The sequence below is a fragment of the Microchirus variegatus genome (genome assembly GCF_963457635.1).
Source record: "Microchirus variegatus genome assembly, chromosome: 9".
Lineage (NCBI taxonomy): Eukaryota > Metazoa > Chordata > Actinopteri > Pleuronectiformes > Soleidae > Microchirus > Microchirus variegatus.
In genome coordinates, this window is record NC_139810.1 from 29,908,017 (window position 1) to 29,932,732 (window position 24,716).

General features: G+C 41.3%; 1 protein-coding gene across 1 annotated transcript; it reads right to left on the reverse strand.

The window, feature by feature from the left end:
- Positions 1-349: 349 nt before the first annotated feature.
- Positions 350-24,716, reverse strand: dlgap4a (discs, large homolog-associated protein 4a; the record flags this gene model as incomplete). The annotated part of the gene is made up of 11 exons (XM_083895135.1): positions 350-1,034; positions 2,227-2,376; positions 2,828-2,919; positions 5,994-6,430; positions 7,365-7,462; positions 7,562-7,980; positions 17,178-17,418; positions 19,440-19,596; positions 20,795-20,872; positions 22,163-22,398; positions 23,508-24,716. 11 exons carry the CDS (start codon positions 24,714-24,716, stop codon positions 810-812), a joined length of 3,342 nt encoding a protein of 1,113 aa, XP_083751261.1. The 3' UTR covers positions 350-809.

The following is a 24,716-nucleotide window of genomic DNA, read 5'->3' on the forward strand; positions in this document are numbered from 1 at the left end:
GATCTATAAAAAACTACCTTGGTACTGAACACTGACCTCTTTCTAACAAATAATCTGGTATACAACATTTACAAAATGAACATTGTATTAGTGTGATATTTATAATATATATGCTACTGCCTTCCTCTGCGCTTTTTCAAATCCTCTCAAGTGCATCGACGTCGCCTCATCCTTTCCTTACACAGTAAAGTGTACACACTCCCTCCCTCCCCCCCCCCTCCCCTCCCCTCCCGACGAGTGGCAGCCTAATACAAACAGAGAAACAGGAAGACTCTGTGGACAGTGAGTACACCTGCATGTGTGTGTGTCCTGAGTGTGTGTGGATGGGGGAGCTCAGCTCGTACAAACCGGGCAGAACAAAAACTTGCCGGTAGACTCAGCAGTGACGAGGGGATTTAAGAGAGAGTAAACATCTGGGATTCTTCTTCAGCTCGTTAAAGTACAGCGTGTCCTTATCCAAGATGCTCGCACATTTAAGACAGTCTTGATATACTTTAGGAGATAATAATAATTATTATTATAATGTCCATAATAACAATAATAACAATAGTACTAAACATCTGTCAATAGTAATTCTGTCCCATGGCAGCAGGGTGATAATCTGCATTATTGTGTATGTATTGTGTCCCTGTGATCCCCATGTTTCTCCTCCATCTTCAGCTGCTTTGAAGAATCTGCACCTGTGCGTCCGCTGTAAGTCTGTGTGGTTGTCTCAGTTTTTGTTTTGTTTTTTTTTGTCAGTGAATGTTTGAAAGGAGGCAGGTTTTTTTTGTGTGTTTTTTTTTCCGATTACTGGTGCTGGTTCACTCTCAGAGGCGAGTCTGAGCTTCCGGGACGTAGATTTCGATGCTGTCTGCGCTTTCTGTGGCGGAGTTCTGTCGCACCGACGCCGCGCGCTTCGCCGCCATCAGCCGTTTCCGCGCTTCTTGTCGCTGCTTGTCCACGGCCGAGTCCACGCTCCGGTCCTTCCCCGATGACAGTTTGGGCTTAGACTGCTTCTTTGGCACAGATGATGGAGGCTGCTTGTTTTCCTCCTGGGGAAAAAAAGAATAAGGTACAGTGTAGCACGAGCCAGAAACACAACTGTTTTCTCCAAGTTAAACTAGTTCCTTGGTGTCCTAATAACATGTCACATGTGACATGCTTTATACGTTAAGGATGAAGCACCACAGCAGTTCAATCACTCTGCCAAAACAGCAGTAAAACAAAGCTTAAGGGACAGGAAATGACATCAGCCATAGAGGCTACTGGGAGCTAACAGCAGTTAGCGTTTGGAAAAGTGATTTGCAGGCTCTAGCAGGCACATTACAGTCATATATAACATCTATCCACTGGACAGATAGTTTGTGTAGAACTCTGTGCTGCACTGTGGAGCCAAGAATAGAACACTAGGCGGACCTCCAGTTTTCGGATTACCGTTGCCCTCGGCAGCACTCTCACGTTTTCTTAGGTACAAAGCGGAGCTTCTCGAGACAACAATTCCAGGAATCTAGCGTCCTGTGACGTCCTGATGAGCATGGATTTATCTCTTGTACTTGGACTGAGGAGGACCACAAAAACATGAGTGAGTCATCTTTTTTCACACTTTGCCTACTCATAGGACCTCCACAGTCCCACATATAAGTATTTAAATTTATATTATTTATTTAAAAAGTTGATTTTGCATAATATGGGACCTTTAAATAGACTAAATCAAGCCTGAATAAACATTAGATTGACACATGATTCCTAAGAGGATATTTTGATATTCCACCCACACAAACTTGACAAAAGTATTTATTATTATTCTTACTATTAGTCAAAGTCATGTTGATTACTCATTGTGCTGCCCCCATCTGTGATGCCTCCTCCACAGTTTCACTCCAGTCGCAATTTTGTATAGAAAATGTTGGAAAAATGGAGATAATTGCTCATGATTTCCCTGCAAACAAGCCAATAATCTTCAAATGACTTGTTTTATTGGAACTGTAGCCCCAAGGATGTTTCGTTTATATTAATACAACACTGACGCAAATGTGAGAAGCTGAAAAGGTTTCAATTATCTCCGTATTAGTGGATATGCACGCTGGTGAGCGATACTGATTAAATTATGAGCGTATTTACGCTTCTATACCAAACGAACAGTGGTAATGTGTTGACTCCATAGCTGTACTAAATCATACTCCACTGGTTTCTATTTGGACAATCTCTTTTTTTTTGGAGTAAATAAACAAAACTAGGCGTCACCTTCTTCTTCGTCTCCAGAATTTGCCAGTTGTTGGCTTTCAGCTGGTAGAGCTCATCGAACTTCATGCTGATGTCTTCTATTGAGAGTTGAAGCAGATCCCAGAATCCTGCGAGGTCCTGTGCTGTCGGTTGTGGGTTGGCGTGCACGTCCTGGTGAAAGGAAAATGACTTTGACTAAATCAAGGACAATGAATCACATCCTTCCACACACACATACATGCACACTTCCTGGGCAGCTTGTCTTGAAGCAAATGGGTGAAGAAAAAAACACATTTGATACTAATCAACTCTTGGAGAATATTACATTTTAGCAATACCGGACCTGTGATAGAGCTCGGACAAGATGGAACAGTAGACAATTGAATCAGGGAGCGATTATCTCCCGCGTTAAATTGGACTGAATAATTCAAAGGATTTCACGTCCCTGACTTCTCTGTAAATGCAAATAATACTAGACGACATCTACGCGTCACCACGTGAACGGTGAAATGATGTTGGCAGCACAAAGACGGAAGCAAAATGAGGTCAAAGAGAATTTCAGAGTCGTAGAGAAGGGTGACTTAGGGTGACATGTGAAAGGATAAATGAATTTGGCACTCACCAAGTTCTCTTTACAGAGCCCTCTGAACTGCTCAAACTTCTTTGATATGAGGAGCTGAGCGCTGCCTACCGCACTGCGGATCGTCCCCAACACTGAAAGAGCAGAGCATGAGGAATCATCAACATGTTGAGGAGTACGAGCACTTTAAGAATGAACAGAAAAACAAGGACACCAAAGAAAAGACACAGTTGATTGATGCACTTACTGAAGGGTTAAGGAGCTACTTCAAAACAGTGGAGGGGGCGACTGGCAATGTAGAATTTATTTATTTAGTTGTCAACTACTGAAATATTGATGCAGACATTCACCATGTTACATTCTGTGGCACTCAATTATTTCCTTATACGTAATTTATTGCCTCAATCTGAGGCAGAACAACAACTCTCTCTTCATTCAGGCTTTTTGCATGTAAATGGGAAATTTATAATTCCAATTCACACAGAGAGAGAGAGGGAAACTGAACGATAATCTGATGACGCTGCTTCTGCTGGTCGGCTCACTTGCTCATTCAAATTTAAGACGCTGCAGAGATACGTCAGCCTTAAGTGGGATTCTGGGAGAGAAGGAAATGAAATGACTCTGCTGAGGCTGTGTGTTACAGACTAAAACAAAAGCAGCTCCCACTCTAATGAGCAACATTAGTGTGAGTCAATAGTAGTAATAAGTCTGCCATGCTTGGCCTCATTGTCCATTGTCAAAATAAGAGGTTACTGTTCAGTAACAAGAGCATCTTTTCAGTTGTACTTTATTACATTTGTAATGTGCCTGTTTGAGATCTTCACGTGTCATTTGGAAAAGAGGGAATATTGACCAATATTAACCAATCTCAAGTATCAGATTGAAGTCTATCTGGGTATTTGTGGGCAATCACCTCTGCCCAATCTTTTAAGCCAGCAATGAGAGCTTTACCTTTGTTATTTTATTCATAAACGATTAATCTGTTGATTATTTTCTCGATTAATCAAGTAATCATTTGGTCCATAAAATGCCTGAACGCGTTAGAAAATGTCGATCAGTGTTCGTCAAACCTGGAAATGAAGAGGATGTTCCCAAATGTTTTGTCCACAAACCAAAATGATTCAGTTTAAATGATTTCTTTGTTATATGGCACAAAGAAACTAGTGCTGGGCACTAGGTCAGGGCACGTTAAAGCACGACACGTTTCCATGACGACTGACCGAAAAAAGACGTACGTGACGTCATATTTACGTGGCGCGACACCAGAGTCCAGGCACCGTTTACCAGTTAGTGCCGTTAGAAATAATCAGCGTACCTTTGTACTGCGTATGTGTGCCTCTGTTTTTAAAGTTTAGCGTTAACTCCCATTTTAACAATCGGGGAGTCACGTAAACATGACGTCACAAGCGTCTTTTTCCAGTCGTCATGGAAACGTGTTGTTGTTAACACACACAGCACTAAAAGAAACAGGGAAAATATTCACATTTAAGAAGCTAAAACAATCAGAAATCTTGTTTTAATATTGAAAAATTGTAAAACCAATTATTTCATTTAATTAATTTAGCAATCAACTAATAACCGAGTAATTGTTTCAGCTCTACCAGCAACATATATTTCATTACACATTATTACCTGAATTTGATAGAATTAGTCATAATTTCATATGATGCCTTGATTTGATCCGTGTCATTTGTGGGTGAATGTTGCTGAGCTTAGAACAAGATTACCAGATTTCCTCAGGCTGTGGTACCTGCAGCTGTGGAGGCTCTGCGTGGAAATCACTTCTTTTCTTTTTAAACTTCTTAAACCACAAGCCGCACGCATTTCACAGCAAATTAGACCGGGAAAAATTTGTCTTTCACAACAGTTTCACCGTCTGTCCGTCTCGCACGTCAAAAACGCAACACGTCCTCTTCCTGTTTCAGCGCACACGCTCTGCACTATGGAAGCCTACTGCATTCAGTAGTTAATTTTATTTCTTTTGGCTGTGTTTTTCTGAATTTCAGAAATGCAATTCTCTTCTACACACCGGCCTTTCAGTTCCCCGAGTTCATAAATTCTTTCAACAAAGCTTTTATGTTTTGATATTTTGTGCATATAGAGAGCACTTGTATGTTGGTTATGTTCAATTTTGATAAAAATCAATAAAATCTATTTTAAACAAAAACAAAAACAAAGCTTTTATTGTGCAGTATCTGAAGAACCGACAGATAAGAGACTTCAAACCGTGACATTAAGTTATGTTGTATACAATACAAATATAGTGCAGAGCAGCTCTGCAGCAAACACATGCGCTGTGTGTGTTGCAGACACAGCACTGCAGCTGATCTGCTGTCACATCCAGTGTGAACCCAGCATAGACGGATGACAGTGGATGCTGCTCTATTTCCTCTTCAGACAATTATATTATTATATTATTATATTTATCGACAGTGGCTGTGCAGCCATTATTACAAATATTGGATCACGATTCAGTATGAGCAGATCTGATCAGAACATCAGCATTAACAAATCTCTTTTTGCTTGTTAAAAGACAATATAATATAATGTCAACTCTTGATTATACTGTGTATGTGCAGTCCTGTGTCTCCACTTTAAAGCTCACAGACGCATTCCTCACCCAACCACCACCTCTTATTTAAATAAGGTGGGATGTTATGTCATGTTTGTCCTAAGTCTCTACAACCAAAACTGTCTCATTATGAAGTACTTACAGTATCAGGTCTCAGAATATTCTAAACTTGGCTGAAGCTTTTTTTTTTTAAAGCTGGGACACCCAGTTTCTCTTCAGTGTGCTCCTTACAAAAGAACTCCAGATTTAAAAATGTTGTTCTAGCACAAGTCTCCCTTGAAAAATAAAGTAGAGCTGAAACGATTCATCAATGACTAAATTAATCGTCCACTGTTTTTTTCATGATTAAAACAAGATTTCTGATTGTTTTAGCTTCTTAAATGTCAATATTTTCTTCATTTCTTTGCTCCACATAAAGAAAAACAAGACATTCGAGAGAACATCGTCATTTCCAGGTTTGACAAACACTGGATTAGTGTTTTTTTCACATTTTATGGCCCAAACGATTCATCGAGAAAATAATCGACAGATTACGAAAAGAACTGTTAGTTGCAGCTCTAAAATAAAGCGACAAATGTGTATAAGCAGGATCCACCAATGATTTGAAGGCAAAATTCATGCAATTCTGTCACTCACCCTCCTCTGAGAGCATGTTGTCTTTGGTCTCCTGCTCCATCTGTTGACACCAGCCTTCCATGCGGCCTGTTTCTGCTTGCAGCAGCTTTAGAAACCAGTTACCGTCCCGGAGACAAGCAGGCGTTCCAGTTTGAACGCTATCTCCGTGGCTGCTGCAGTTTCCAGTCTCCAGGCTTGGATCTGGCGGCGGCAATGAGGAGGGATCTAAAGCTGGGTCCAAAGACTCCGGGGGTGAGTTGGATATCCTGGATGGGGTTGAGGTGTGTTTAAGGGGCTGCTGTTCCATGGCTTTGTCCTGTCCGTTGGCCGCAGTGGCATTCACTGTCTGACTGTTGGTGCAGTTGGTTGTGTTGTTTTCTGTGGGCGCTGCATCCCGCGGCTCCTGAGGTTCAGTCTCTGTGTTTTGTCTGGAGGCCATGCTGCTGTTCCGGCTGAGACTGCAGAGACATGAATAAACATCAGCTCCTGACAGACAGTTAATGAAGTGAAGTGATGCGTCAAACGTATTCCACGCTAACAGTTCATGGGTGCAGCAGCATCCATGTCAAGGAAACGCAAAGGGAAAAGTCACAATAGAGGACATGACAGAGATGGTGAACAGGAAAAGGTGAAGCACACGGTATATCAAATGTGATATAGGAAAAATTACAGTGCATTGGAAAAGAATAAATAGTCAGTTTCTACTGTCAAAGGAAGAGTTAGAGGACATCAGGTTACTGCTGAATGACCTTAACCACTTGCTGTTACAGAGACTGAAAACGCACAACACTGTGTGTGTGTGTGTGTGTGTGTGTGTGTGTGTGTGCAGTTATGGAAGGAAATGCAAAGGAAACGCAACCACATTCACACAGCAGCGATACTTGCAGTGTCAGTGTTAATGTATGGGTTTTGTGATGAATGACATGAAGGGAAGTACACTACTGTTCAAAAGTTTGGGGTCACCTATACCATTTTTTTGTGTTTTCCATTAAAAGTCACACTTTTATTCATCAAAAGAGTTTGATGAATAAAAAAATAGACACGTGAATAGAAAATATAGTCAAGACATTGACAAGATCAGAAATAATGATTTTTCTTCAAAAGTTTTGTTGAGCCCAGTCAAAGAAGAATGTATGTCACCCTTTGGGAAAACGGGACAGTCTGACCTTCTTTACAACCTGAGCAGGTCAGATGTGTACCCAGAGAACACAACACACAACATACTAGCTGTGGTGCAGAAATCCCAGTATCTCTACTGTAATATCTCCTGATTCATATCAAGTACATCCTTCTTTGCTTCACTTTATGAAGACTTGAGTAAACATTGTAAAACCATGAGATCAATTATGGCTTCCCAGGCACTGTAAATGCGAAATGTGAGCGTATACTCACGGCCTGCCGTTCTCCACTTGCACTCCGATTGACTGAAACTTAAGTGGTGTAGCCAGGGATAGTGGTTCCTCTCTTGGAGTTGGAAGAATGCAATCCACCTGAATAATCATGAAACATCAGAAAAGCTGCTTAATACAACTTGGAAGGAGGCATTTACATTCACACTGGATCCATCTACAAATAAAGACAAATCTGACCTGAATTCCGATTGAGGACAGCTTCCTCTTGGGTGCAGGTGGCGGGTCTAGGGTGATACCAATGCTCACGGTGTCATTTTGGGCTTGGGTAGAAGTGGAAGTAGTGGCGGTGGTGACAGTGATAGTGGGAGGGAGGTCACGAGGGGCCGGAACAGGAGGTACTGAGCCTGCAGCAGGTGCAGGTGTTGCAGCGGGGACAGCGGCTGGTGGAGGCTGATTCCCCTTAGCCAGGCTGCTCGTGCGGATGCTGCAGAGACTGTCGGAGGAATTGCTGCGTCCCGACTGGCTGTTGGCCTCACTGCCGTGCTGGTCAAGGTATGTGTCCTGGGCCGACTCTGTGCTGCTCTGCAGTGTCACTGAGATGAGCGGCTTGGAGGTGGAGCGCGGCGGGACTGGAGGAGGAGCCTTCCCGTGGCTGACTGGTGGCAAAAGAAGCAGAAACAAAAAAACAGGCATAAATATTAGAAACCTGCCCTTTGTCTCTTCGAAAAAATGCTGAAACATAAAAACCATTGACATTAGAAAAACATCCATGCACTTTGTCCTTATTGCTGACTCTGTTTAACGCTACCTCTATGTCTCCTGCAAACCTGCTGGTTGTTGTGCTCAATTGACGTCACTCTGTCTCTGGGGAACGGGATCTTCCTTTACATGCCACACCTTCACTGTCATTTTGCTCTAGGGACTGTTTGTGTGACAAGAAAACTCTGCTCAATGCTTAAAGCTATTTTCAACCAAAGAGTTCAAAGACCCAACATGTCTTTGTTGTGCTTCTCTGTTTGCAATTGTCCTACATCTGAAGAACGACAGCTATTAGCCACGCAATAAGACAAGAAATATCACAATTATTAATACTGCGGACCTAGCAGACTAGGGGAAACACGGTCCCTGGTCTCTTCAAGAATTCTGACTCTTTATTTTCTTCTGGGTTTCTGTCTCAGGCAGCTCTCATTGCATTATTTTCAGTGGCTATTCCCAAAGACAAAAGGCTGAAAAAGCTCTCATGACTGTAAACCAAACACCACACAAAAGATCTCGCATTGTGACAAGGATATATGATCCTAGGATTCACAATCTCTTTCAACAGAAACTAAAACGGGGCCTCAACGTAGATTATTTAGTGAGTAAGAACGTACTGACTCAGGGACGAGGAATGGGACTGGTGCCTCTTTTTCCTGTCATCAGTCTGACTGCATGGCGGTGTTGGAAGATACAGGGTTAGTTACAGAACAACTTAGGAAAGCAAGAAAAACCACAGGATTTCTTCTAGAACGTGTGGTGGTCGTGGGTGGGTGGGTAAACGCTATTTAAACAGCTGGCAGACGGACGACAGATGACTGAATGAGCTGCAGAACACAGAGCACATACTTCCATCTCATTACAGCGTCCCTCACACATACTGGGTAAAATATATGTTTCAGAATCGCTGACCAAAGAACAAAAATGGAATTTGAAAAGAGCAACTTAACACCCGTGAGTCACTCACAGCATCAGAAAGTCCATCTTTAAATCCCACCACCATACACAAACACGACAGTAGACTCCACATTCATAAGTTAGTCATGTGGCCTTGACCTGCAGTGACGACCTCGCCCAGGAAAAAATGTCCACCCAACAACACAGCGTTTATTTTGAAAGAATGAGAAGCATCCTGTGGCGCTCATAGCAGAGATGCATGACATGGCCAACAATGACGTGTCTCATAAAAGGCCAGAGTCTGAGCGCACGCCTGCCATTAGTTGTGTCTACGCGACTGCACTGAATCTCTTACTCACACAGAGCGATAAAGTCCATTTACCTTATAATAGACCATAAAACATCCATTAACAGTTGACCAAGCACAAGCGTTTCTCCATTAGATCACCAATAATTCAATTTATGAACTACATCAACACTGTTCATAGTGAAGTGGGCCAATTACAGATAACTCACACCTTATGCAAAAAGCCTAATCAATTTCTTACTGCAATACATAAAGTGATGACTTGATTCACATTAACGACATGTAGAGACAGTACGTTTAACTTGATGTTAGAAAAATCTTATTTGGGCTAGTCCAATTAAACAGATGTAAACATTTTAGTCCGACTGAAATTGTACAAACATTATTTTCTCAAAGTTAGACTAACACTTCCTGATAAGGCAAATGGAAGCTGAATCAGCTGGACCCAAACTGGCCGAAGCACACAAACCCCAGGCTTTGAGCAAAAAAGACATGACAACAGTGAGAAAAACATGGCAAAATCGGTCTATTTTTGGACAGACAGCCATAATAATTTAATATTCTGAAGTTAATAGATGGTTGAAAGACATTGTCTTGGTAATAGCTTAACCTGAAAAGACTAAGAACAGACAGTGGATTTCTGCTGCTGAGATAGCAATGCACCAATGTGTCCAACCAAACCCGATTTTAAAGGCCATGGTTAGGGTTACCCAACTACCAAAATTTGCTCAAGTAAGTCATTTGATGATTTCTAACCCAATCGGTTAAACTAAGTCTAATCTATGGCTGTTGAGATAATGCGAGCCTGCAGGCGCAAAGCACAGCACACAAACATTTGCTGCATGTTTTATGTCAGCTTACATTCATTTCACCTATGAAGTGAAATATAAAATATCAAATTTTCCTGTTTCCCATCATTACATCAACTGGAAATTGGGAAATGGTCCAGAGTGGTTTTTCCCGGGAATCCCTTTTCCCAAGCTCAAACTCTAGTGTAGTCAAGCTTGACTTTTACTGTGTATGGAAACATTTACAGTAAAGAATTGGACAAGCTGCCCAGGCCCTGGATCTCTGCAACACTGCCATCAAACGGTCTCCAGGTACACATTATATTTTGTCAGATCTGTACAAGACATCTCCAACAGTCAGGTGCTTCTGTAATTATTTTACCTCTCACAAATACACCACTCATGTTAAGTCCCTGCAGCCTTTGGTCCTCTACATTAACACCCCACTTTTTGAAAGTTGAGCTGACACTGGTCACAACACATGCTAACAGGGCATGAGTTGATGCCAACACAAACTGACAACAGCTGTCGATGAGGCACTTATTCGAGGGGCCCCAAATGCTTCCTTTTAACTCCGAGAACAATTAAGATCAATTACCATGCTGTCAACACCACTACGATGATCACATGTTTACAAATTGCTTCAGTTATGAAAGCTATGCAGTCTCTGGCCAAGAATCTGAGTCAGTCAGCAGGTCTGTCTGCGAACTATCAGATGACCTCTAATGGGCTCTCCACAGCAAAATAAAACCTGAGTGAACACGATTGACTTATTTTAAATGCATTAGCAATGAAAACAAAAACAACAACAACAACAACCAACTTCATTTCTGGAGACAGCTTTTGGTGTTCCGTTTTGGGGGTTGGGATTTCCGACGACTTTACTACCGTTGACCTCATTTGATGTAAAATTAAAGAGTCCACAGGGTAAACTTTTTGTGCAGGGAGAGACTCTGTGGTTAGTTTCCCCTGAAGCCCAAAAGGAAAGTTTAACTACAGTATACGTGATCCTTTGTGAAACTCTGGACATGAGCCAAGTATCATAAAAAGAAGTGGCAATTAGCCTCGTCTAAGATTAGCATTCTTATTGTAAGGTGGTGTAGTAGGCTGACACACTGTAAGATTACTAGACTACGACACCTGGCTGAACATGACTTTTAACAAAATGGATTTAACACACAAAAGGAGGTTTATTTATATACTGTATGTTTACATTTGAGCAGAAAGCTGGCCAATGTTAAAACAAAATTACACGTTGACTGATTGTGGGAAAATAACTGAAATTCCAATTACATTAAGCTTACATATAATTTATTATAACAGATTAGTGCCCAGTTTAAGGATTTATACTGACCAAAGATGTTGTTAAGCTGTCTATGAGAGAAGAAGACATGGAAAATGTAATTATTACGTTAGTCTGACTACAGCAGAACTCTCATAATACAACATACGAGTTTGACCGAAATAGACCCAGATCACGCAATCGAGAGTTTATTTTCACCAATTAAAAAATAAATAAAGAATAGGTAGCAACATGTTTCTACCTCCACGTTACTGTTATGAGTTCCAAAGGAGCTTACCTTGAGAACAGCCATTCAAACAGAAACAAAATCCAAACATTTCAGCCTACTTTTTCAGTTTCTGGAGTCTGGATTTCTGCATTCCTGTCTGTGCTGTGCTGTACATGCTGATCTGATATCCTTAAGACCTCCTGTGGTGCTTAGTCTGACCTGTTGACTGGATCAACACTCTGGGCTCAGGCCAAATCAGCTGATGAGACAAGTGCTTCTGAGGTCAGAACTGTGTTACTTGTCAACACTGAATACCCGATCTACAATTTGCATACAACACTGCTGTAGAAAAGAGTATCATTGCACACACATTACAAGCGCACAGTGACAGATTAATAAATTAAAGGATTAAAAAACTGAACAAACAGGTTCAGTTGGCTGTTCCAAGCTAGAGTCAGAATCCATGAATATTATCATGAGATTTTAAATGTCACAAAAATGGCAAACCAAGAAGCAGATCTCAAACCAGTGTGTCATTAGTGCAGGAAATGGAGAGGCCTTTGCTGCCCTGTGTAACCATGTTAGCTAGAAGCTCCACACACACACACACATATCATGAGGAAGCCTGTGTGCTGTTGACCTTACTGTGAAACTACAGATGCTTCACCCATTCAGTCAAGAGATTACCTCATCAATGAGTCTAATGCTATGGACGATGACTCACACTATCTATGGTAATACACAGACGCACGGTGACTTATATAACATGTTGCTGGATACAGTGAGCATGCATTGTGGCTACAATGTTAAGATCTAAGGAAGTCTGATGGGCGATTGTAATGCATGACTTGAAACAAATTAATATTACTATCAATGATCATGGGGTGTAGTATGAGAACTTTGAGGATCTGGTGGTCCTTGAGTGAAGTGTCTGAACTGTTGAACTGCAAAAGCACTACAACCAGAGCAGGAAGCTGATTAATTATTGACAGGTCTTAACAAGTGTTAGGTGACTACTGAATAAAAATTGCACATGCAACTATATCAAGTAGCCACTGTGATCCATTCAGGAGAAAGGTTAGGTTATTTGCAACTCCTCGTGCCCCATGTGAACAGGGATATTACAAAAATAAATGGTATACTATCCAAAAGACAAAAGTGTTGATGTTAAAAGGGGGAACTCTGTCCTGCTTAAAAGAAAGCAATGAGACAAATCGGAAGGAGTGTAATATCTGAGTTTTTAAATGGACAGGTTTGTGATTCATAGTTTCCTCTGTGCCTCTGAGGTCACTTTAAATAAAAGAACAATAATTACTAGGATGCCATTTAACCACAATACATGACTAATTAAATAAATGTGCCATCAGAGCAGGTTATGTGTTTCACAGAGGTGTTACAGTTTCTAATACCCGTCATAGCAGCTTTGATTGATTCATAGACAGATAAATACGTCATATTTGTATTGTTATAACTGATCCCAAGTTCCAACACTGAGGGAATGGTGTTTTACAACAGCACAGTATATCTTTCTCTTAAACACACACATATATATACACACAAACAAAACAGTTTGGTATGTCAACATAGCTTATATTAGACACTACATCCAGAAATGTTCTCTTTCACTCAGAACGAGCCGGTTCACACGGGGTTCTGACGCTACCGTTAGCTCTTGCTAGTAGCCAGTCCACTCACATCGCTGTGTGTGCTAACACACTCGGGCATTTCACGGCGAGTAACAGTAGCCGGAGGCATAGTGTGTCAGGCGTGGAGGTGAGCCAACAAAAGAGACACCGCTACCGGGTTACCACCTGTCTAACAACAGCAGCCGCAACACTGTGTGACAACCCCGCCCGCCCGCCTGTCTGCCTGCTAGGTTCCATTCCCTTTCTTCATCCACGTTAGCTTGCTGAGCTAACCTGCCAGACTATTAGCTCGTGTTGTGGCTTCCTATTCATAGCGAACCGACAACGACACACGCGTCCAAACCGCAGAGTTCATCACACAGGAAGCGATATAAAACCTTACTGTATCATGGAAGACTCGGGAATCCTTATTTTCAGCTCGGTCATTAATCGCGGACGAGATTCAGACTAAAGAGTCCTGCCGTAAAATACACAGCGACGCTGTGAAGAAAAGATTTGTTGTTCACGCCCTTGACGACGAGGATTGGAGTCCACGTTTCCCCCCGTTTCCCGCTCTACGCACACGATTGGACGGCGCGTGTTCCCCATTTAATCGGTGAAGACGGTGATTGGTTAAATCTCAGGGAGACGCTGCTCGTGAACGCGCCCCCGGTAGGTGCGCTTCATTTTGTCTCTGAACGCCGCGGGAACAACAGACTGGAGTCTAGACCAGTGTTTCCTAAAGTGTGGTGCGCGGCCCACTGATGCACTTTCAGATTATTATTCCATTCACCAAATTATTAAGGTAGATAAGGTTTTAACATATTTCTAATACAATATGATGTTTCTCAGTTATTGACATTTTAACAGTCTTGTATAAAGTACCTAAAAAGTTATATTTGAGTACTATTACTTGAGTTAAACATCTTAAAGTATACAATATTTAGTGCACTTAAGTATCAACTGAAATTTTCTGATATACAACGTACTTAAATTTAAGAAGTAAAAGTATGAAAAGAGTGAGGAGCTAGAATTGAGTCACAGTAACTCACTGGTAGACTGAGCCGTCTTCCAAGTGGAAGGTTGTGGGTTAGATTCCTGGCTACGCTAGTCTACATGCCGATGTGTCCTTGGGCAAGACACTTGAGTGAACAGGTGTGAAAGATATGTGATAGGAAATGCACTGACTGCACATAGATGCACTGTATGAATGTGGTGAATGGCAAACATGTAGCGTAAAGCAGCTTTGAGTGGTGATCAAGACCAGAGAGAAGTGCATTAATAAATACAGACCATTTAAAGAGTAACAACAATAGTATGAAGAAGTGGAGTAAAAGGAGAAGTTGCGAGAAATAGTAATAACAAAGTAAAGTATAGAGACATGAATTTTGTACTGCGTTTTAATGATTTATGATGATTTATTTGTAAACACTTTTGGCTAAATTATTATAGCTGAAACTGAATTTATTTCATGATTATTTGATAAAGAAAAGCCACATTTTCCTCCATTAATTGTTTGTGTGTCCGGCATCAAGACGACAAAACACAAAACTCTCATTAGCAACACAAAATCAAACACGTTTTATCCTTTATTCCTTGCCTCTAGATTAAAGATTAGCTGTAATCTTTAATAAGTTTCCCCAAACCAGCTTATTAAAACCCTAACTGGTGCAGTCCTTGTCAAACCATTACAGAATACAGTCACTCTCAGTAATTCATCCATCTTCTACTGCTTTATCCTCCACATGAGGGTCACGGGGGTCAGTCAGTCCATCATAGTCGACATAGAAGACAAACAACTATTCACTCACACCTACGGTTGGGTTTAGAGTGTCCAATTTGACCTAATCTGCATATCTTTGGACTGTGGGAGGAAGTCAGAGAACCTGGAGAAAACCCACGCACACACAGGGAGAGAACATGCAAACAACATGCAGACGCAAACTTAGACCCTACAATATTTCAGAGGCTTCTGACAAACGGTTGAGACGTCTGTTCATAATAAACCTGCTTTGCATAATTCATAAAGTACAGCATTCAGAACAACTGACATTAAATGTAGTGAGTTTTCAATGAGATATAGTGACTTAAAGTGCGGTCGGCCAAATGGTTGAGTAGTAACTTAAAGGGTTAACATGGAGCCTGTGAGATGTGCAGTATACGTTGATAACAGTCAACTTTTCAATAACTTTAATTAAAAGATTAACAAGTAACCAGTAGTTTATTGTGTATTCAAAAGCTAAAAAGAAAACCATAACGATGACAACAAATGTACAGTGAATGAAACTTAAGTCCAACATAAATACAGAGTGTTAAGAGAGGAAACGTAGACGACAGGAGGGAAGACATACTCAAACTCACAATGTCACATAAGTGGGTGTAAATGAAAAGCAGCAGCAGGTTTATGTCTCTCTCTCTCTCGCTCTCTCTCTCTCTCTCTCTCTCTCTCTCTCTCTCTCTCTCTCTCTCTCTCTCTCTCTCTCTCTCTCTCTCTATATATATATATATAAATATAAATAGCATGATCCAAATGGCACTACACAATCCACCCTGGACTACTTTAACAGTCACAAGGTGGTTCCCTCAGTCCTCTGTCTATAGAGCGTCACTGACTACATGTGAGTACAGTCGCTCATTAATATGCAGCGTCAGCCTAAAATATCCCCGACTGATGAAGAGTCAAGAGCAGAAAGAAGAGTCTGTGGAAGCGACCAACAGAGGAAACAAACACCACGGACTTGACTCTACGTCTTTTTTTCTGTCATATTTTATTGCAACTTATGACGATGGAGTTGCTGCATTTGCCGCATTTCTGTTCACACAAATACTTACACATCATATGCAATCTAACACATAATAGAGACATTTACACAGGGTGCTATTTCTGTTGGACAAGCGCTTTTGGTTCTTATTATAACTGTTTCCTTCCACACAATTGTCCTGTACACTGGAGACGTGTTCACGTGTTCACGTGGTGCAGCAGACAGATGTTACACTTCACAATAGTTCTGGAAACAACGCTTAAGTATTTGTGGCGGACGTTTCCTGGTGTGGAGCTTTTGAACGCTTCATTCATTCATTCGTTCATTAAACTCACCAGAGAAACATCAAAAAACTCTCAATTGAGAGTGAAATGTCGCATACCAACCAGTGGAGAATGTTTCCTTCCTTTTTATATGATTTAAAGTTTTATACAACAAACTAATTCACAGAAAATATCTTTTAATTGAAGACACAACAGGGTGGATATTTATTACTTTATCTTACTCATGCTTAATTACAGAAGTGTATTGCTGCCACTCATACAAAAAAAGCGGGGTGCTCAGTATTAAGTTATAATGAGGAACTATCACGTTATTTCGAGATAAGATTGTTTCTCGCAATAACGAGAAATGATCACGTTATTTCAAGATAAGATGTTTTCTCGTTATAACGAAAAAACTATCACGTTATTTCGAGATAAGATGGTTTCTCGTTATAACGAGAAACTATCACATTATTTCGAGAAACTATTACGTTATAGTGAGGAATTATCACGTTATTTCAAGATAAGATGGTTTCTCGTTATAACGAGAAACTATTGCCTTATTTTGAGAAACTATTACGTTATGACGAGAAATAATCACGTTATTTAGAGATAAGAGGGTTTCTCCTTATAACGTCAAAACATCTTATCTCGAAATAACGCGATAGTTTCTCGCTATAATGTAATCGTTTGGCATTATAACGTAATACTGACCCACCCCACTTGTTTGTATGTGTGGCAACAATACGCTTCCGTACTTTATAAAGAAATGTACTTTTCATTCTGGTTTTAGGGACGTGGTGACATTTCAGTTTTCTACAAAATGACATTGACCATATTTGGCAAGTACTTCCTACCTGGCAACTAATATTTTTGTCATCTCTCTCTCTCTCTCTCTCTCTCTCCAGGAGCTGTGTTCCACCTTTCCTGTCACTGGTACTCACTGGTGTTGTAGCTGTAGCCTGCAGAGGTGGGTGTCGGTGAGTCTGAGTCCACAGAGGCCGTGTCTTCGTCCTGGGAACAGCCGGCCTGGATGGCTCGCAGGTAGCTGTGGCTGCGTGACCGGAAGCACGTGGGCGTGGGCAGGTCCAGAGCCTCCACCGCCTGGGATTCACCCTCGCAGTACGAGACCGCGTGACCGCAGCCTTGACCGCAAACCTGAAAGATCGTGTGCAGACTCACACGCTAAAGGCAGAGGACAGACTGAGAAACATGCAGTCACTACACTCTATTGTAACAATACATGGAAATAAATGAGTGTATAAATATATTGTTTATACACTGTGTATACACAATTACTACTAAAGTAGTCTTTATTACGAGCCTGTGTTCACAATATTCACTATATTTATTTATACATCTACCTGCAATGTGCAATATCACTCTAGACTTCATTTATTGTAAATAATATCCATAACTCTTTTCTCTACATAATGCACATAGACTATAGTCTTTTATTCTATTTTTTCTTTAATCCCTTGCTTAGTTTTTGTTGTCTTCAATTGTTTTTGTTGCTGTAATAAGTGAATTTCCCCTTTGAGGGATAACTAAATAAATTATCTTAAAGAAAGATAATAGACAATAATTCTGGTGGTAACAAAAAAAAATGTCTACAATTAATTGGAATGATTTTTTTTTCCTTTAAATAATTTGCAACTACCTCCCATTTGATGAGAGTGGAACATCTAAAACCTAAGAAACCACCAATGTAACCTTTAATTATACAATGCAATTTGTAAGTACATTACATTTATTTTCAATCTAAAAATCTAAGAAATCGCATGTAATACAAGATTTTTTAGATTCAGTGTTAAGATTAAGATTGTAACATGCTCTATATATTAAAGTCGACTACAAGTACCTCAAAATTGTACATTTGCACTTGATTTCAATCTTTTTCTTTTACTATACCAATATATGTATTAACCCAAATCATCCCCAACAGTGAAAAACCCCAAACAACAACAGAAGAAAAAGAAAGTTTTCTGAGGTTGAGATATATATTATATATATATATCCTGTAAAACTTTCCATCCATTTGCAAAGTCATAATAATGGTTTGGCAGATTTCCACAGGATACTCAACCAGGAAAGGCAAACATGACCCAGTTGTAGATCTGCGTGCACTCGATTAGCTGCTCATAATCCCTTACTACAGATAATGGAATATCAAAAATATGACAACGGTACAGTAAGATGTGGGGCAGCTACAAAGTGTATGACACAGAGTGGTGTCATCCTGAAGACAGCCGGGGGCAGATCATAGTACAATACTGAAGTACTTGTACTTTACTCTCTTTATCAAGCAGATAAGACAAAGACAGACGGTATTTTAGTTCAAAGATTAGATGAGTTATGGCTGTTTTAAAATGGTGCAAATATTAAACCCATGTTAGTCCTTGGTTCAGGGTCAGTATGAAAATATTTCATGCAAAATGATATCAGTATTTCTCTAAAGTATGGCTTTAGACGTCACTGTGTGATGGTTGATGTATAAAAAGAAAAGTTCATGTGTTTATCTATTATTTTAAAGTAAAATTTACTTCCTCACACAGCAATTAAATGATGTCTCTGGCCATAATTATTATTATATTAATATTGATGTAGACAAATAGAAACTGGTACCATTGGTTTTCTATGACAAGCTGCTTGTATTGAAGTTGTATAACAAGCTCCTGCAAGTTTACTGTGATGCAAATGTCCCAGTTTGACAATCTGCAAACATGCTGTGGCTTATTTTCTATTCCACTGATTAATCCCAACAGACTTATACTCATACTCACTCATTAACACCCTGATGAACCCTTAAAGGGCCTAAATACATACATTTAAAAAAAAAGAGGCATTTTAATAGTTTAAAATAGAATGATTTGGGAGTTTTTCTGTGACTGTGTTTGCACGTCTTACTAAAGTAACGTGAGTCATAGAAGTTCCCCAAACCAGTGAGTTTTCAAGACTGACTCATACGTCGCGTCTCAAATGTCTCGAGACTGAACCATTAATCCTCCTCGCTACTCTTTTTTTTCCGGCGGTATGAGTGTGGGGGCGTCACTGGGAGTCGATCCAAAAGGATCTCACAAAGCTGTTTCTTGTGTTTGTGTCACAACCATAAAATGTTCAATGTATACGAGGGAAACACTGGACGATAATGACTTTAATCCACAATTCTAGTCAGGCAAAAAACAATAAGATCATGGACGACGTACCTGAGTTCCCAAGCTTCTGCCCAACGTGCCGGAGCATTGGCTGAAGTCATCGTTCCTGTGGCGTGGAGGAGCCTCCAGTGGACTCACCAGACAGTCCAAGTTATCAAGGCTGCGATTGGTCGACAGCTCTTTCAGGGACGGCAGGGACGGCAGAGAGCTGTGGAAGTGAACGTTACAATCAGTGTCTTAGAAGAAGAGCGAGAGAGAGAGACTGGAATAAGTGAGGGCTGTGATTAAAGCGAACATTTTAATTTTCACCCAAAAAAAAGTGTGCCCCTGGGTGTATTCACATTAAATACAGCCAGGATGTGTGAGTAGTGTTGTGTGTAAAGGTTTAAAATAGCAGCGCAGAGGAAACTGGGTAGTGGTTTCTGGGTAAATCTGCTTAAAGGTGATAAATGTAAAATATGTACATTAACAGCAACCATTAATATTTTAAATTATGGCTTCAATCCTTCTTTAAAAAACTTTGCAGGGGCTTAGTTTACCGAATATACAGAATAATAAGCTGCACTTATACTCGGCATATTCATGTACAAACACATACACAGCTGTAACCGAACCTAATTGGATCATTCCAGCAATGTCTTTGGAGATTGAAAATGAAAGTGTGTTTTGCTTGAAAGCAGCAGCGAAAAACTATCACATCTATTGACAAAAGATCGTAAAATAAAAAATAATGTTACTCGACAATGACGTCAGTAATCCATTATTTGGGCCTAAACTAAGATAATACAATGGTTTTCATCATTTTTATATCTCTATTAACAAAGAAAATACTTCATTTGTAGCGTACTTTTAAAACACGCAATGCATTCTGGGTAGCCCTTTCTCCCAAGGGTGGTCTTGGAAAATCTCAATATTGAGGGCGATACAGCCCTTAAACTTGACCTCAACTTAATTTTTCTGAGAATCAGGACAGAACTTGGACTAGAGGGAGAACATTTATGAGATTGAGGGTTAAGAAAGGAATTGGAATTCACCCTATATCTTACTATAACACATATCTTACATATAGCACCTTTAATATGCTTCTATTGATGCAAGTTTTAGTCTGGTTTCCTCTGTTCTGGCGTGTGACACCCAGTGTGGAGAGCAGCAGGGTGTGTTCCAGTGATTTCCATGGGAAATGTGCATGTTATGAGTTTAGGGCTCGGAGGAAGAGCGACAGTAACACATGACTCAGAGTAACTGTCAGGTAAAGTGAGGGCAGAGAGGAAAACACTGTGAGGGTTAGACAAGAAAGGTGACTGTGGTGTTGGTGGTGATGGGGCAGGGGGTGAGTGTGGCCAGAGGGTGGTGGTGGTGGTGTTTGGGGGGAAGGACCACGCTGTCTGCCTATGGGTGACACTGACCTCAGATGCTGCATAGAGCATCCACTTTGCAGAGGAGACCACAGATAATCCTCCCGAATGAGGGCGTAGTAACGAGGCCTGTCCATGTGGATGTAGGAGGTAAAAGACACGGCAAACAATTCACCTCCTATTGCTTTTGTAATAAATGAGGATGATACTGTGTGTGTGTGTGTGTGTGTGTGTGTGTGTGTGTGTGTGTGTGTGTGTGTGTGTGTGTGTGTGTGTGTGTGTCATATCCATGACCACAGTATATACAGTATTTTCAAGAAGTGCTGCTGCACCTTCAGACATTTATGACAGGACACTGCCCCCTGCTGACAAAGTCTGGGCACACGAGAAACGTGTTTTCTCCACAGTTAATGTAATTAAGAGGAGCCATGCCACTTTATTAAGGACACAATGTTTTGAAGAAGTGTGGATCCTATTTAGGTGAAAATGATTTTCCACATACACTACTGTTCAAAAGTTTGGGGTCACTTAAAAATGTCCTTATTTTTTCAATGAATATAACATTAAATGAATCAGAAATACACTCTATACATTGTTAATGTGGTAAACGACTATTCTAGCTGCAAACGTCTGGTTTTTAATGTAATATGTACATAGGTGTATAGAGGCACATTTACACTGTTCTAATGGTACATTGTGTTTGCTAATCACATTAGAAGACTATTGATGATTAGAAAACCCTTGAAAACCCTTGTGCAAAAGTATTATTTTGAATAAAAATCATTATTTCTAATCTTGTCAATGTCTTGACTATATTTTCTATTTATTTTGCAACTCTTTTGATGAATCAAAGTGTGACTTTTAATGAAAGCACAAAAAAGTTGTATAGGTGACCCCAAACTTTTGAACGGTAGTGTATGTCCACACACACTTCAAATAATGAAACCACACGTAGAGCTGATATTATTTAGTTTAATTTAATTTAACACTATCTCAGGTTGTACTTTGACAGAAATTACATTATTATTATTATTACATTATTGATGCTAGAGGCCACAAAAAATATACAATTAAAAAAGGAATAAAGGAATTGCAGGTGATCTGTGCACACCCATGTATCTGTTAGACACAAAATCATCAAAAACATCTCAAAGGAGGATCCACACTGGAATGAAAAATAAAGAATAAAGTTTTTGTGGCATGGAATAACTTTGTATTCTGCCAGCTTTGCACCTTCAGAAGAAAAGAACTGTCGTGCTGAGAATTCCCTAAAGTCTCGCCGCTATTTTAACAACATACTATATTATCTGTTCCTTCCGTGACTGTTTCTCGTTGGATGAATGTAAAATGAACTCAACTGAGGCAAAAAAAACAACAACTCCTCTTTGATTATGCTGTGTGTGCGACTGTGGGACTCACTTGCGTGGAGGTGGCGGTGGCTGCTGCTCACTCAGGGAGCGCTGCGTGGCCTTCAGGTAACTCTGGCGACGAGCTGCTGATTTAGGGGATGGTTTGGGGCTTCCCTCTGAGTCCTCGCTGTCCTCTAAGTCTCCCATTGCCTTCACGTAGCTGCCACTGCGCATCCTCCGACAGGGGATCTCTGATCCTCTGGGCCGGCCGCGTCCCAAAGTTCCTGTCCACTCACCCAGTGGGACCTGGATTTAAACACAGACATTCAGCCGTGAGACCTTGTAATGTACTAGTTTTGTTATGATAATCCTATATGCTTATTTCTGAATGTCTTCTTTATTACGATACAACCCGGTGTATGTATGCAATGTTTCATACAACATAATTTCATGTGGCACAAAAAGGCAGCTGTGCAAAATGACGAAATACCAGGTCAAGATGTTTGTAGAACAGGGGTCTCAAACTGGCCACATGCGGCCCCCCAATCGATTACATGGGCCCCCCACTTATTATCATGTTATAATGAAAACATGACTCACGACTTCACCGTCTTTTAAACACAGTGTGTAGCTGAGTCACAGCAGCCAGTGAGGGGATAGAATATAATATATGTTTGCGAGCAATGTTTATTAAAACAGTAATAATAAGACATTTGTTGTTGGTGAGTTCAGTTTGTTATATGAACATTATTCCTGAGTCTCTGTGACATATTAGGAGGATTTTATGGCCAGTTGATTTAGATTTATTACATAATGCACCTTTAAGTATACGTGTGATATCATGATGCAATATTGTTCCTGGTTGTATCTTAACAAAACTATAAATGCTATCAAAACTTAATAAAACAATAAAGCTGGTATGGCCTGCTTACCAGTATTCCTAATATCAGGGTTTCTCAGTCTTGAGGATCCACTGTCCTGCATGTTTTACATGTTTCCCTGCTCCAACACACCTGATTCAAATCATCAGTTCGTCAAAGATGTTTGCAAAAGCCTGATAAAGAGCCATTTATTTGAATCAGGTGCGTTGGAGCAGGGACACATCCAAAACATGCAGGGCAGTGGGGCCCCATAACCAGGATTGAGAAACCCTGTCTTATACACTACGCACAAAAAGTTAGGGTATAGCAAAAGAAAACTTGATTGTGATGAACGTCATGGGACAAATCTACTGAACGTCGAGTATGATCACGAGCCAAAAGTGTGCATGATAAATAGAATATGGGTCAATCTACTCAAATAATCAGACTAAGTCATAACTGTTCTATAGAAAACGTCAAAGAAATTAGAGATAAATCCATGCAAACTTACAAAGAAAGATGTGGATGAAGATGAATACTCACTGGCCCTCCTACCTGAAGGAACTGCTGTGTCAGGTCTTGGTGACATGACTTTGATTTGAGCAGGGTCTTGTTGACTGTAGCAGAACCCTTCTGCAACACTTGCCTGGCCTGGCTGAGGGTGAGCGTGGACCACGAGCCCCTCTTCACCAGCGCGTCGTCCTTGCTTCCCCTCATTCTTCCTTCGACGTCCTTGGATCCTACCTGTGTCGCCTGGCACGCCAAGAACTTGAGGTCACTGCTGCTTTTAGAGGTCTTGAGAGAATGTGCGGAGATGGTGTTGTAGCCCTGTGGGATGTGTCTGGGATGAGCCTGACTGTCTGACACCGCTCTGCCCAGAGTCATCATGGTCAGCGGGTTGCGGTAGCCAACAGCGATGGTGCCAGCTTTGGTAGAGTCAGAATCCAGAGCGTCATCTGAGCTCCAGAGGTCAAGTGCATTGGGCCGAGGCCTTGGCTTTGGCCCCTCAGTTTTAGCCCTGTCTTTACTTTTGCTTCTACGTGTTGGCCGGCCACTATCCTCACAAGTCGCCGTGCCGCAAGTCATCCCTCCAGCCGAGCGCCCGTTTAAGCCGCCTTTCATCGCAGAGTTTTCCAGAGACTGCGACTTGGCAAAAAGCTTCTGAACTGAGTGCATCAGGTGGCGTATGCGTCCGGGACTCTCGCTGCGTTGCTTGGACATGCGTCCTCTGTGAAACTGCAGAGTGCTGAAGCCGTCTCGCTGCAGAGGCAGGTGCCTCTCCAGCTGATCCAGAAGGTTGGAGGGTAACCGATTCATCTTGGCTGCCGCTGCAGAGGATATAGTGGCCGATCCGCTGGTGATCATCGGAGCACCAGTGAGCCCCAGACCTAAGCCCATGCCCATGGACAATGAGTTGGAGAGCGTGCCTGTCCTGCTGCCTTGCCCGACTCCACCACCACCAGCCAGACAGGCCTGTGAGTAGTCGACCTGGTCTGCCTGCGAGGTGAAGTGCAGACGAGGGAAGGTGCTGCTGTTGGACATCTGGCTGAAAGGCAGCAGGCAGTCGGGAGTCAGGGAGGTGGGGCTGGTGATAGTGCACTGGTGGAGATGTGGGTCTAAAGTGCCATAGTGGTTTATGGTGGGGCTCAACATGAACGTGCCATGAGGGTCTGAGGTTAAAGGGCACAGAGGCTTCTGCGAGCATGCTGCTGGCTCACAGGTGTCCGACAGGTGACGACTGCGATTGGCTCCTAACCCTTTCAT